This window comes from Triticum aestivum, chromosome 4D (assembly GCF_018294505.1).
Source record: "Triticum aestivum cultivar Chinese Spring chromosome 4D, IWGSC CS RefSeq v2.1, whole genome shotgun sequence".
Lineage (NCBI taxonomy): Eukaryota > Viridiplantae > Streptophyta > Magnoliopsida > Poales > Poaceae > Triticum > Triticum aestivum.
The window spans coordinates 114,449,697-114,464,248 of record NC_057805.1 but is presented as its reverse complement, the minus strand read 5'-3'; the positions used below and the strand labels follow the sequence as shown (position 1 = coordinate 114,464,248).

Below are 14,552 nucleotides of genomic sequence, written 5' to 3'. Positions count from 1 at the left end.
CTGTTTCAGGCATGTCCAGTAATTTCACCAAGTCTGTGAACATGTTATCTTTTGCACTTTTGCCATGCTGGTTTGAGCTTGTTATGTTGTAATCTAGCCATAGCTCAATGTTCATCTTTTGTCAAGCATCTCCTGTAGATTACTGTCATATGCTTTGTTGCTATGTTGGGGTGTTGTAGGATTGTTACTTGTTGCATTTTAAGTGCTATCATGCTGTTTATCGCAGATTCATGTCATTCTTGTTTTGCTTGCCATTTGCAAACCGTGCATCCGTTTCCGGTGATCTTTATATCGATTTCAACCGAAATCATCTCATCTTTCCAGTGGCATGCTTGGTTTGCCAAGTTACTGCCTTGTTCATCCTTTTCCTTCCGGAGCACGCATATGCATCGCATATCATATCTTGCATATCATTCATGTATTGCATCATGTTGCTTGTGCATTTCCCGTGATTGATTGTGGTTCCATTGCTTGTGTTCTTGTCTTGGGTAGAGCCGGGAGACGAGTTCATGAACGAGGAACCTGTTGAGTACGCTTACGAGGATCAAGCTTTCGACAACTCTGAGAACCTTGCAGGCAAGATGACCACCCCTCGAAATCACTTCTATCTTTGCTTTGCTAGTTGTTCGTTCTATTGCCATGATGCGCTACCTACCACTTGCTATATCATGCCTCCCATATTGCCATGTCATCCTCTAACCATCCTTTCCTAGCAAACCTTGTTTGGCTAAGTTACCGCTTTTGCTCAGCCCTTCTTATAGCGTTGCTAGTTGCAGGTGAAGATGAAGTTGATTCCATGTTGGAACATGGATATGTTGGGATATCACAATATCTCTTATTTAATTAATGCATCTATATATTTGGTAAAGGGTGGAAGGCTCGGCCTTATGCCTGGTGTTTTGTTCCACTCTTGCCGCCCTAGTTTCTGTCATACCGGTTTTATGTTCCTTGAGTTTGCGTTCCTTACGCGGTTGGGTGATTTATGGGACCCCCTTGACAGTTCGCCTTGAATAAAACTCCTCCAGCAAGGCCCAACTTTGGTTTTACCATTTGCCACCTAAGCCTTTTCCCCCGGGTTTTCGCGAGCCCGAGGGTCATCTTTATTTAAACCCCCGGGCCAGTGCTCCTCTGAGTATTGGTCCAACCTGTCAGTCGCCGGTGGCCACCAGGGGCAACTCCGGGCTCGCCTATCGGAAGCTTGGACAATCGGTGTGCCCTAAGAACGAGATATGTGCAGCTCCTATCGGGATTTGTCGGCACATTCGGGCGGCTTTGCTGGTCTTGTTTTACCATTGTCGAAATGTCTTGTAAACCGGGATTCCGAGACTGATCGGGTCTTTCCGGGAGAAGGTTTATCCTTCGTTGACCGTGAGAGCTTATGATGGGCTAAGTTGGGACACCCCTGCAGGGTATTATCTTTCAAACGCCGTGCCCGCGGTTATGAGGCAGATGGGAATTTGTTAATGTCCGGTTGTAGAGAACTTGTCACTTGACCCAGATAAAATACATCAACTGTGTGTGTAGCCGTGATGGTCTTTTCTCGGCGGAGTCCGGGAATTGAACACGGTTTGAGTTATGAATGACGTAAGTAGAAGTTCAGGATCACTTCTTGGTCATTGCTAGTTGACGACCGTTCCGTTGCTTCTCTTCTCGCTCTCTTTTGCGTATGTTAGCCACTATATATGCTTAGTGTCTGCTGCAGCTCCACCTCATTACACCATCCTTTCCTATAAGCTTAAATAGTCTTGATCTCGCGGGTGTGAGATTGCTGAGTCCTCGTGACTCATAGATTCTACCAAAACAGTTGCAGGTGCCGACGATGCCAGTGCAGATGATGGGATCGACCTCAAGTGGGAGTTCGATGAGGAACGTGGTCGTTACTATGTGTCTTTTCCTGATGATCAGTACTGGAGCCCAGTTGGGACGATCGGGGATCTAGCATTTGGGGTTATCTTATTTTCATTTGGATCTTGACCGTAGTCGGTCTATGTGTGTATTTTGGATGATGTATGAATTATATTTATGTATTGTGTGAAGTGGCGATTGTAAGCCAACTCTTTATCCCATTCTTGTTCATTACATGGGATTGTGTGAAGATGACCCTTCTTGCGACAAAACCACAATGCGGTTATGCCTCTAAGTCGTGCATCGACACGTGGGAGATATAGCCGCATCGTGGGCGTTACAGGACGTCATCGAGCTGAACGTGTGCTGAACTCGGAGGTGCCGTGCGTTCGGTACTTGATCGGTCGGATCGTGAAGACGTACGACTACATCAACCGCGTTGTGTTAACGCTTCCGCTTTCGGTCTACGAGGGTACGTGGACAACACTCTCCCCTCTCGTTGCTATGCATCACCATGATCTTGCATGTGCGTAGGATTTTTTTTGAAATTACTACGTTCCCCAACATTATCTGCATTGACATCTAGACCTAGTGCATGATAACTAGCACTACTCCCCTTTCGATCAAGATTCAAGAGTACTACGACTAGGAGAGAATAGGCATAGAGATAGTCTAGTAGCAGTGCTCTTCAATTCTTTATTGACATCAACCTGATCGTCATCATCTTCTTCTGCTTGTTTCCCCCATTTGGTGCAGCCTCTCTTGCTCTTCAACTCTGGCCGCTGTCCACCACCGACATCGAGCGAGAGATCCAGGTTTATATCGCGACCATGGATATGATCATCGTTGTGCTCCGTCGTAGCAGCTTGCAGCGGCCGTCTTTCATAGTGGTAGCGGTTCATGGCGTGATAATCATTTCTCGATGAAGAGGATTCTTGGACAATCAAAGCTGGGTTATAGCCAGAGACATGTTGAGCACGTGCTCTAAGGAGAGCCTCTTCATGATGAGTTGCTACTGCTGATGAATAGTAGGGTTTTGATCCAAGTAAACGGTGGCCATGGAGCCAGTATGGTTCATGCTAGCTCCTCCATGGAGGACATGGTGCAGTGCCAAACCTAGTTCGCCATCCAAGGATATTAATTAGTCACTTGGACAAGGCCCAGCAGTAGGCATTGACAGTCTGGAGGCGGCCTAGGCCTGAACGTAGCATCACATATTGGGGGTCCGGGGCGGCCGCCCCCTCTATCCCCCTCAGGGCCGGCCCTGACTGGTTCTTTGGTGTCTTAGCACTAAAACTTCTCAACTGTCTACTACAACAAGGTTTGTCTGGCTCCGTTGAGGGGGAGACGACGATGACGGCTCGCCTTCGCTTGTAATCGTCGCTAAGTGGTCTACAACATAAACGTATTTTATGTTATTTCTGGTGTTTTTTACTGCTATTTGGTGTTTAATGACTCCCGCCAAGTCGGCACTTCCTTGGCGCAAAAGCAAGCAGGCGAGGCGTGTCACTACTCACTCGCTGCTGGCCACTCCCTCCACCGTTTTGAATTTGAAAAAGCAGCAACGCCTCCCTCCATCCTGCTCCCCGCCGCCGACGCCGTCGCACTCCGTGACGTGCTGCTGCTGCTGGCGACGCACGCACGCCCGAACACGGCCTGGTCCCGCCAAGCCAGTTGAGCCCAGCCGGGACACGTACTAGGACGAACTGTGTCCCCACTCCCCACCGGGTCGGTCGGTCGGTCAATCCCGCAACTGGTCACCTTGACTCGCAACTGACTCTGGGCCGTGGGGTACGCGGGCGAGCCCGGGTGCGGCTCGCTTTCCGCTCCCTCCCCTTTTGTGCTCGCTCGTGCGCCCCCCTCCCCGTCATCTCCTCCTCTCCACCCTCCTCTCTCGGCCTCCCTCACGCCGCCGCCGCCGCCGCCGCCCAATAGCCATAGCCTATAGGGTTGCGAGGCCGATCCACCGATCAAGCTCCGTTTTCCACTCATCCTCCTCTCTCGGCCGCCCGACTCCACAGATTCGCCCTAACCGTTGCTCCTGACGGCGCGCCACCCCAAGCGCTCCGCATCTGCTCTGCGCCGCCACGAGCGCTCGCTTCCGTCGGGGTCCCGGCGGTTCTTCACATCGCGGTGCGTATTACGATGCTTCTGTAGCCGCCGCCGCTAGGGTTTTTTCGACCGCGCCCGGCGTGTGCGGATGGACCCTGTGGCGGAGGTTTCTCATCGGATGCTCGGCGGCGCCCCGACTCCTCCCGCCGAAGACGCGATTGAGGGGAGCGGAGTGGAGATCGCGCAAGTTGGCGTGTCGGTGGCGGAGGGAGAAGCGGAAAACCCGCCAGCGGCGGCGCCATTGCTGAACGAGGGCAATGAGGGCGGCGTCCTGGACAAGCAGGAGGACGGGGCGGCGCCCACGCTGAGCGAGGCCAACATGGATGTGGACGCGGCGCCCTTGGCGAGCGAGGGCAATGAGGATGGCGCCCTGGACAAGCAACAGTACGGGGCGCCGCCGCCACTGCGGGAGGCCAACATGGATGTGGATGAGGCGCCCTTGGCGAGCGAGGGCAATGAGGATGGCGCCCTGGACAAGCAGCAGGACGGGGCGCCGCCGCCAGTGAGGGAGGCCAACATGGATGTAGATGAGGCGCCCTTCCCGAGCGAGGGCAATGAGGATGGCGTCCTGGACAAGCAGCAGGACGGGGTGGCTCCTGCGGTGAGCGAGGCCAACATGGATGTGGATGAGGCGTCCTTTCCGAGAGAGGACACAGAGCACCATGCAGCAACCGAGTCCAAAACGGAGGTGAATGAGTGTGGCGTTCTGGAGAAGCAGCAAGATGTGGCGGCATCTATGATGGGCAAAACCAAGATTGTGGTGGACGAGAGCAGCGCTCCCCAGCAAGATCACACCGTGGCGGCTGCGCCAAGTGAAGGTAACAGCAGAGTGGTGGACCAACATCCCAACACATCTGATGGTGGCTTCCCGGTGAAGAAGGATGAGGAGGGTGAATGCTTGGTAGGCCGCTACATCAGCAGGAGTGTTTCAGATGATGGACGTATTTGCCTTGGGAAGGTTGCATCCTATGATGGCAGCATTGGGGTGTACAATGTGGTGTTTGAGGATGGACAGGGCGAGGAGTTATTGCTTCATCCGCTCAGAGAGTTACTTATGGCCGAGGAGAGTAGTGCATCTGGTATGAAGATGAGCTGCAGGAAGAGGAAGCTGGATTTGCTGGTTTCACCAGGGAGTGCCATGGAGACGAAAGTGCCACCGCGTGCTAGACAGAGGGTTGATCCATGCAAGATGCCTGCCAGGCCTGATGCATTGCAGGAGACTGGGTGTGATTCTGATATATCCGGCAATGCAGCGTCCTCAAGCAATTCATCAGTTTCCACTAAAGAATTGTCAGCTGAGCTGTGCCCTCCAGTGCAGGGCCCCGAGTTGCCTCCATCGTCTGCAGATATTGCTGTTCCAGAGGAGTCTATAAGTCATCTGTTTTCTGTTTACAACTTCCTACGATCATTCAATGTGCAGCTCTTCCTCAGTCCATTTGGGCTGGATGATTTTGTTGCATCCATTAATTGCACCGTGCAGAATACATTACTGGATGCTGTACATGTCTCGTTATTGCGGGCGCTGAGGCGGCATCTTGAGACTAAATCCTCCGGCGGATCAGAACTTGCTTCAAATTGCTTGAAGTACAGAGTCTATTTGCCCTTGCTCAACTAGAATTATTATTTTCATGAATGTTGTGCTTTATTACTTCTATGCTGATTTTCCCCACTTTCTTTGAATTGCGCAGGTATGTAGATTGGGCATTACTAGATGTGTTGACTTGGCCAACTTTCTTACTGGAGTACCTCTATTTAATGGGCTACATTAAGAGTCTAGGGGGGAAGAGTTTTGGTAGAACCCTCCTAGCCATTGAATATTATAAGCTTCCTGTTGCAATGAAGCTTAGGCTCCTCCAGATACTCTGTGACCATGTCATTGAATCAGGAGAGCTCAAAGCTGAACTGGAGGCTCGGGAAGGCTACAATGAAGAAACAGAGTATGAGACAGACTCTAGTATTTTGTCGGAGGCTGGATCACAAGCTGTTCTGACCAGGGCCTCAAAAGCTTCTGTGTCCAAAAAGGTTGAAGGTTTGCAGGACCTGGAAACTGCTTCAAATGTAACAAATACAGAAGCTGTTTTACTGCATTCGTCCCAGGACGGCAACAGTGATGATTGCCGAATATGTGGAATGGATGGTACTTTGGTATGCTGTGATGGCTGCCCATGGGCATACCACTCAAGATGTATAGGTCTCAACAAAGCATTTCTACCACAGGGACTTTGGTTTTGTCCAGAATGCGTGGTTAACAAGCTTGGACCAGCATCTTCGAGAATAGAGCGTGGGGCAAGAGGAGCTCAAATGTTTGGCATTGATATGTGCGGAAGGCTCTTCCTAGGATCCTGCAACTATTTGCTGGTGTAAGTTTGTCCATCTTAATTCTACACTACCTGGGAATTCATTCTCCATCTCCAGTCTGCTATTGATAAATACTATAGATTCATTTTGAATTCCACAATATTTATCTTTTCTCCCTGCGGTAATGATAAACATGCCAGCAGTAGAAAGTTCAATGTTATAAAGTAACGGGAGGGGGGGGGGGGGGTCTCATATTCTGCTTGACTTCTCATATTTTAGATGCACAGCAAGTATCCTATGTCCTTCTAATGAAGTCCTGGTTCTCACTTTTGGAGTGTTTACCAGTGTTAGAGTATGTACAATGCAGTGCTTAGAGGGATGCTTACCAAATAAAAATGGTTTTTTCTTTCCATGTGGGGATGACATTGGTGCTTACTTTGAAGGATCAGTGCTTGATTAGGCACCAATGCTTAAGAGGTGCCTCTGTATCTAATTAGTAGGAATTTATAAATGATAAATCATCTAAACAACAATAAAGAGAGGTTTCCGTTCGAGTAGACAAAATTTGCACGTGGCTGATGATGTGGCTAGATTCTCTCTTTGAGCACTCGTCTATAAGCAAGCACCTTCATTGTCCTGGAACTATAGTTGTCTGTATATTTTGTTTAATGTTAATTCTTTAAAATAATGCAGGATTGGAACATCTACAGATGCAGGGTCATATGCAAGATATTACAATCAATATGATGTTGTCAAGGTCATGCGGATACTTGCTCCTTCAGATGCATACACAGATATTTGTATGAGAATAACAGAATACTGGAGGCATCTGCTTGACATATTTCAGAACGAGAGATCAAAAATAGGTAAAGAAGCTGGTGTGAGATATACCACACAATCCAATACATTGTCAAGTGTTACTCCAATGGACGGAGCAGTTGGAAGTGTTCTGACAACTTTGAAAGACGCGGCGGGCAGTAAGACAGTAGTAACTCCTCAAAGAGATGTGCAGCATGAAATTGTGGTCAATCAATTTACATTGTGCTCAGCAGAACACCTGGAGAAACAAAAATGCATGGTGACCAGTGTAGGTGCTCCCACAGAGAAGAACAATGAAGTATGCAGGCAAACTCCATTAGCTCCCAACGACATACATAATACACCCATGAATGGAGCTTTTCGACCCGCTGGGATATCCTCTATTTCTCATGAGAACAGTTCTGTGGTAACAGGTGTGTCTAGTGTAATGCCCGCACAGTCATCACATGGGTTGGTTCGTCCGGACATCTCGTGTGGTTTTGGAATAGATAATGGATTGTCTGGACAAAATACTGGGAACACTATCTCTGTAAAGGCAGGCTTGTCTTGTCCATCTTATAAAGGCAAATACCCTCTTCAGCTGATTTCTGAGATTGGGAGTACTAGTGATGGTAAGTCTGCTGAAGTGCCATCTTTTAAACCCCAGGCTTACATGAATCTGTACAATCATGGTAATGTTGCAGCATCTGCTGCCGCCAACCTAGCTATTCTTACATCTGAGGAAGGTAAGGTTTCAGTATCCCAATTGACCACAAACCCAAGAAAGAAAATGGCTGCTGACTGTGCTCTACAAGTGAAAGCATTTTCCTCACCAGCGGCACAATTTATTTGGCCAAGTACTGGAAGGAAGATTATGGAAGTCCCAAGGGATAGATGTGGTTGGTGCATTGCTTGTAAAATTTCAGCAGCTGGAGCTAAAAAGGCTTGTTTTCTTAACGTGGCCACTGCAAATGCTGTTAAGGGGTCTGCTCGAATTCTTAGTGCCATGCATGTAATCAAAAGCTCCGGGAGCCACTTCGCCAGCATCACTGCTTATATGGTTAACATGGAGGAAAGTTTGCGTGGACTTTTAGTCGGTTCACTACAAGACTTGCAACAGAGACAACGGTGGCATAAACAACTACAGGAAGCTTCCAACTGCAAAACTATAGTACCCCTTTTGCTTGAGGTGAGTTGCATTCAATTCTTGTTTCTTGAAGCATTTCTTTGAGGATTGGTATTTCTCAACAATTATTTCAAACGGCAATGCTCATTAGAAAATTATTGATTTTCATTGTTAGTTACATAAAGGCTGTTTAATTTATATGTAAATGTATAATACGAAGTAGAATGCTCAAAGCAGGCAAGAGATGACGAGGGTGCCAACCAAACAGACCCTTAGACTACATTCCATGCTAACTACTTCTGGGGAATCAAGTTGGATGTGCAATAAATGGCGCGGAAAGAAAGTTGAAATTATTTGCAGAAAATTGTTGCAATAAGTGGCTGATTTCTTCTTCTTTTTAATCTTATAAATGTTATCTCATGTTGTGTGCAGTTGGAGAGTAATATTCGTTCCATAGCATTTTCTCCAATCTGGGTGAAGCTAGTAGATGACTGGCCTTTGGAATCTCCTCCTGCATCTGCGGGTGCATTGCGTCCTGCAGCATACCAAAAACGTGGAACTGGTGGAAGGCGTGGCAGAAAACGTTCATTGGTAACTGAATCTGCTGCTGCTGCCGATGATGACAAGAGTTGGAAAAAGGTTAATTGGTGGAGTGGAGGAAATATTTCTAAGCGTATTTTGCAGAGGGGGGTTCATCTTAGTTCGGCCATAAGAAAAGCTGCCCGTCAAGGTATTTGCACACATTTGATTGTTATTAGTATATTTCATAATTTAGTACTACCTCCGTCTGGGTTTATTAGTCCCCATCGTATTTTGGCTCAAAATTTGACCACATATATGACTAGCAAAATGTTAATGTATGTCAGAAAAAATTATATTGCTGGATTAGTATTAAATGTAGTTTCCAATGTTATTATTTTTGTTACGTATAACTTATATTTTATTAGTTATTAAATACATGGTTTAAATATGACCCAAAATACCCGCCGGGGGGGGGGGGGGTCCAAGTTGCCAAGAAAGAGTTCAATGGCACGAGTAAGAAACCGAGGTATTTTCACGGATCGCCCTCGTTCCGTAGTTGAGTTCTTTCGCATTTCTCGTATCGTTTTTCATGGATTAGCATCTCGGGGGGGGGGGGGGGGGGGGGCTAGTAAACCAGGACGGAGGTAGTACTGTTATTATTACAAACCTCTTGACGACGAGAACAACTCGACGTGTTCTTTGCTCATTAGGTGGTAAAAAAAGGATGGCTGGTCTGTCTTATCATGATTGCTCCATTCTTCCAAGACGAACTCGACAATTTGCTTGGAGAGCGTGTGTTGGTTTAAGCCAGAATTCATCTCAACTTGCTCTGCAGGTTAGCACCTTTTATACAATAATAATAATGTCATAGAGACAGAGAGAATATTATCTTGACCTGTAGTTTATCAGTGATCTAATATCCATATCTCTCAGGTCAGATATCTTGATGCCCATATAAGATGGAAGGAATTCTTGTCTCCAGATCAAATCCCTTCTGATGGAAAAAGTTCAGATGCTGACTTTTCTGCACTGAGAAATGCAGTACTTTGTGATAAAAAGATAGTCGACAATAAGATAAGATATGCACTTAAGTTCCCCAACCAGAAGCATCTCCCTGTCCGTGTAACCAAGAATATTTTGGAAGCAGAAGGTAATCAGGATCAGAATGGCAAATTTTGGTTTTCTGAAAATCATGTCCCACTGTACATGGTACGAGAGTTTGAGCAGAAACCTGGGGTTAGCTCCTTGCCTACTCCAGGAATTGTACACTCTTTCATGAATTTATACAAAAGGCGAGTAAAAGCATCTACTGGAGATGTCTTTTCTTATCTCTTTCACAAGGGGGATATCTATCCCTGCTCTTCATGCAAGAAAGATGTTCCCTTCAGGTTTTTTCCTTGACTTATTCATTGTGCTTGTTCAGAAATTCTTGTCATAAGATACTGACTTTTTCTTCACCTCTCATATGTGCCTTATGGACGAATCTCCTGTAGGGATGTAATAAGATGTAGCGATTGTCAAGGTATGGATTACTGACATACTTCTTAAGTTCCTCTATTTGTTTCTTTTTCATGTAATGAAAACGAGAACCGATCAATTTCTGGGCTGTCCAATAATTGGTCACAGTATTGCTAACTAAGACTAACTTTCAGGTTATTGTCACAAGGAGTGCACAGTAAAATCTGTTGGTGGCAAAGGAGGCACTGCTGCTTCCAGTTTGATATGCAAGTTATGCCTTCAGAAGCGGAATCTTATCCTTACAAATTACAGTACAAATGCAAGATATGCCTTGCCTCAAAAGAAGAGTACCTGCCAATTGCCAGTGAGCGCTCCCAAAATAATATTCAAAGTTGGTTCTTCCCATTCTGCTGAACCAGCCGCAAAGGTTCAAGCCCAGCCAGTCGCTAAAGTTAAAGCTCAGCCAGTCACTAAGGTGGAAACCTGGCCAGTTGCTAAGGTGGAAGCCCTGTCAACCGCGAAGGTGCAAACACATCCAATCACAGAGTTGAAAGCCTGGCCAGTTGCAAATTTGGCAACTCAGAATGTTGCAGGGTTGCAGGCTCAGGCAAAGATTGAAGCTAACAGATCCAAGTCAGAGAAACCGAGGAGACGTAAAAGGCCAGAAGAGATCAAATACTTTGGTCTCTCTTGGAAGAAAAATAAGAGCGACAGAAGTGGAAGTGATTTCAGGGCGAATGATGTAATCCTAAAATGCAAGGATGGTATAGGATCAGCAATAAAACCGACTTGTTGTCTCTGTAAGAAATCTTATTGTCCAGATTTCCTATATGTCCGCTGTGAGCAGTGTAAAGGTAACTTCGTTCATCATTTTGTTGCTTACAGCTGTATATCCGTGTTATCTTTTAGGTTTTCTAACTTCTGATGTTCCCCTACATACAGCTTGGTTTCATGGTGATGCCTTGCGACTTGAGGAAGAAAGAATACTTGAAGTGGTTCAATACCGATGCTGCAAATGCCGAAGGAGAGCCATGCCAATATGTCCCCATTCAGATGATTATAAGAAGCCCGGACCAGAATTCAGTGAACAAACAGTTGCAACGTCATCCCAATCAAGCATGCTGTCTAGTGAGGAGACTGCGTCTGTAGCAAATCAAGACCCACTGCTTGCTTCCTATGGAATAGTTGAACCGATTGGGGAAGAGACTTTTGATGCTGATTTATCAATGAACACGGTAAGATTTACCTCGGGAACTAATCAGAAGCTAACCATAAGAAGGGCACAAGGTAAAAATAGTGGATGTGTTGATCAAGCTGGTGTGGATGAGTACAGTAATCAGAATCAACCTCTGGCGGATGCAAATGTCGATTTCAGTCATATGAATGGATTTTCTCTATCAGAGCTTGAAGGTGTGGATCCTTCAGAGCTACTGGGGTGGGATCTTTCCCAAGGAAATGAGTATACCTCCCCTCCCGATTACACTGCTAATTGCCAGTTAAATGGCGCAAGCTGTGGCAGTGCTGCAACTGGGGATTTTGAACCGCAGACCTTTTTTTCATTTACTGATTTGCTTGAAGCTGATGATACACGGTTTGGTCAGACTTTTGGGATGTCTGCCGGTTTGCAAGATGATGGTAACTGCACAGGAAGCTTCGACCAAGAAATAGCCAGTTTTGATGATATGGCTTTCATGGTAGAAGACGTGTCTTCAAATATGCACTTCCCAGCAAATGCTCCCCCTCCTGACGATGTACCGTGTAAGAAGTGCAACAACTCCCAGCCGCCACCTGACCTCAAATGCCTAGTCTGTGGCCTGCGCATACACCGTCAGTGCTCACCTTGGGATGAAAGCGACCTGCCTGTTGAGAGTGCCGACTGGGCCTGTGGTGCTTGCCGGGAGTGGCGATGACGAGCTTTGAACATCTTCTAAGGTAAACACAGCGCGGCATCTCGGTGCCTACCTGATATCTGTTCACAGAAAGAAACCGGATATGTTGCTTGATTATGGATTGGATTTAGGCTGGAGGTGTATTTCACCAAGGGAAGTGAAGAAATCCGTCTGGATGGTTTGCAAGCTGGCGGTTACTGGACAAATGGACACAGTATATTTCAAAATGAGGGGTCATCGGAGACTGTCCTCCGTTCTTTAGGTGGGGTTATCTTGGGAGGAGATTTATAGAATTAGGAATGGTAGGTGGTACTAGAATTGGTATGGGACTAGAAAGTCATTCCATTTTGCTGTCAACATTGCATCGTCGGCAATTGATGGTGTAGATGCTCGTGTGCCTTTCAATCTAAGGATGTGCTTCAACTGTGGTCACTGGTGATCAGAATATGGTTCTGAGCTGGTAATGTTGCGGTTAGGTGCTTTTAAATTTTCATAATCTATCACGGTCCCAGTCCAAGGTGCGTTAGGGCATGTCAGTGATCCTTGTTTGGGGGTAATCGGTGTCAATTCTAGACCATTTTCTGGTCAAAAATAGTACCCAAATCGCAACAAAGGTAAACATTATTGGCTAGCCAAAAAGCCAAACATTTTTCTTTGCTAGACTGCTCTGCTAAATGTAGGGCATATGACAAGGGATTAGTCATGGCGAGTTGCTCTCACTGTTCCGAGTCTTACACCCCACCACATCTCCATTCTCTTCGCACCATAAAACCATTCGACCCCAACCCATATAAAGCCAAGTAGAATGTAATGCAATGGTTCCATTCTGCTAGAATGGAACAGTTCCATCTTTGTGTTTGATAGGGCTAGTGAGATGGAATGTAATGATTATGTCTCGGTGTTTGGTTAGAGGGTCGGATGTAATTTGGTACTCCCTATGTTCACTAAAGATGTTCTATTTTTTTCTTTCTAAAATGGATGTCGTTTAACAATGTTGGTAGGCGATCTGTGAGCTCCATAACACTTCCCTTTCGAAGACTTCTAAAATGAGCGAACATGGCTCGAAGCATATCTGTGTGGGCTTCCGTTCTGATGATTGCTGCTTCATGAACATGTTTGATGGCATCCCAGATTTCCTTGGCGGTATCCAGGTTACGAAAGTGAATAAAAATATCTCTGGAGATGCAATCACATATGATATGTTTCGCTTGTGCGTTTAGCCGAATGTTAGCTTCATCTTTAGGAGTAGGATTTTCTGGATGTTGAATTATATATCCATTCTCCACAATCTGACATAGCTCAGTACTGATAGCTTCAAGTCTGAATCCCATTCTTTCTTGCCAGTAGACATAGTCATTTCCATCGAAGATAGGAAACCTTTCAAGAGTGCGAGGATCTACCTGCGTACGACATACTCAAAACTTCGAGGTTGTTAGAACTTTAATAAACAGAGATAAGAGTACCTGCTCTGATACCAATTGTTGGGACCGAGAGTATATCGACCTGGGGGGGGGGGGATGGTGGTGAACAGGAGATTCAAAAATTCTTTTGAATGTTTTGAATTTAACCCAAGCACAACAACGAAAAAGATTCGGTAGATAAGTAACTTATAAACAGGTATCCTACTGAGGAACACATCTTTCAAGATAGGAAGTGATAACAGTTCGAGCGTAGTAGACAACAAGCTTAACTATTACAATGGTAACGCAATACACGAACAGTTGCAGAAGCATGAATGAAAACTAGATGCGAACAATGAGGAAAATGCTAACTGAAACGAATACACTAAGATACTGCACGACAAGTAAGAGAGGTGACGAACATATCACTTAGTGAAAGATAAAAGATCAATTAGTGAACAAACACATTGTCATCACAGAGCACGAAAGATATTCACTGAAAGAAATGTAGAGTAATAGAGTAAACCAGAGGTGCTCGATCGCGATAGGTGAATTTGGTAGACCAGTTCGCCCTTCTGCCAAAGGACTATGTTTGGTTGGAGGGACTTGTGATTGAACACAGGAGCTAACCTCTCTCTGTCCTATTCTCCTTCAACTAGGAGCTGATCAGACTCCAGTTGATTTCACTCGGGAAGATACTTATTGGTGATCTCCAAACCTTTGACAGACTTCCTTCGCAAACCACAATTACTCTTGGTTGTTGAAGATCTTGCTCGGTGAAGACAACAACTCTTCAACACTCGAGCCGACACCTATCCGTCCAGAGAGTGCGCAGCTCTCAAGATTAATAGGTACAAGAACTCTAACTCAGAACTACTGTGATGCTCAACCACTATCTAAGTTTTGGTTCTTGGTTTTCTCTCAGTGGATTTTAAACTCAAATCTCTCGAAGAGGAGATGCTCAATCAATCTTCTTAGAAATCTTAAGCGGAGCAGCCAATGCACAACGTTGGAGCGGGGTGGCTATTTATAGACGCAACCTTCCCTGATGGGAAATGACCAAAATGGACATGTGGGACAGGCTGTTGGCCGAACGACACGAGT

At 46.1% G+C, this 14,552-nt stretch overlaps 1 protein-coding gene across 1 annotated transcript; it reads left to right on the top strand.

The window, feature by feature from the left end:
• The first annotated feature begins 3,685 nt into the window (after positions 1 to 3,685).
• Positions 3,686 to 12,512, top strand: LOC123096624 (DDT domain-containing protein PTM). Its single transcript, XM_044518387.1, has 9 exons — positions 3,686 to 5,541; positions 5,646 to 6,317; positions 6,949 to 8,242; positions 8,612 to 8,909; positions 9,412 to 9,536; positions 9,635 to 10,089; positions 10,195 to 10,223; positions 10,354 to 11,013; positions 11,102 to 12,512. Exons 1-9 carry the CDS (start codon positions 4,046 to 4,048, stop codon positions 12,067 to 12,069), a joined length of 5,997 nt encoding a protein of 1,998 aa, XP_044374322.1. The 5' UTR covers positions 3,686 to 4,045; the 3' UTR covers positions 12,070 to 12,512.
• The last annotated feature ends 2,040 nt before the right edge of the window (positions 12,513 to 14,552 follow it).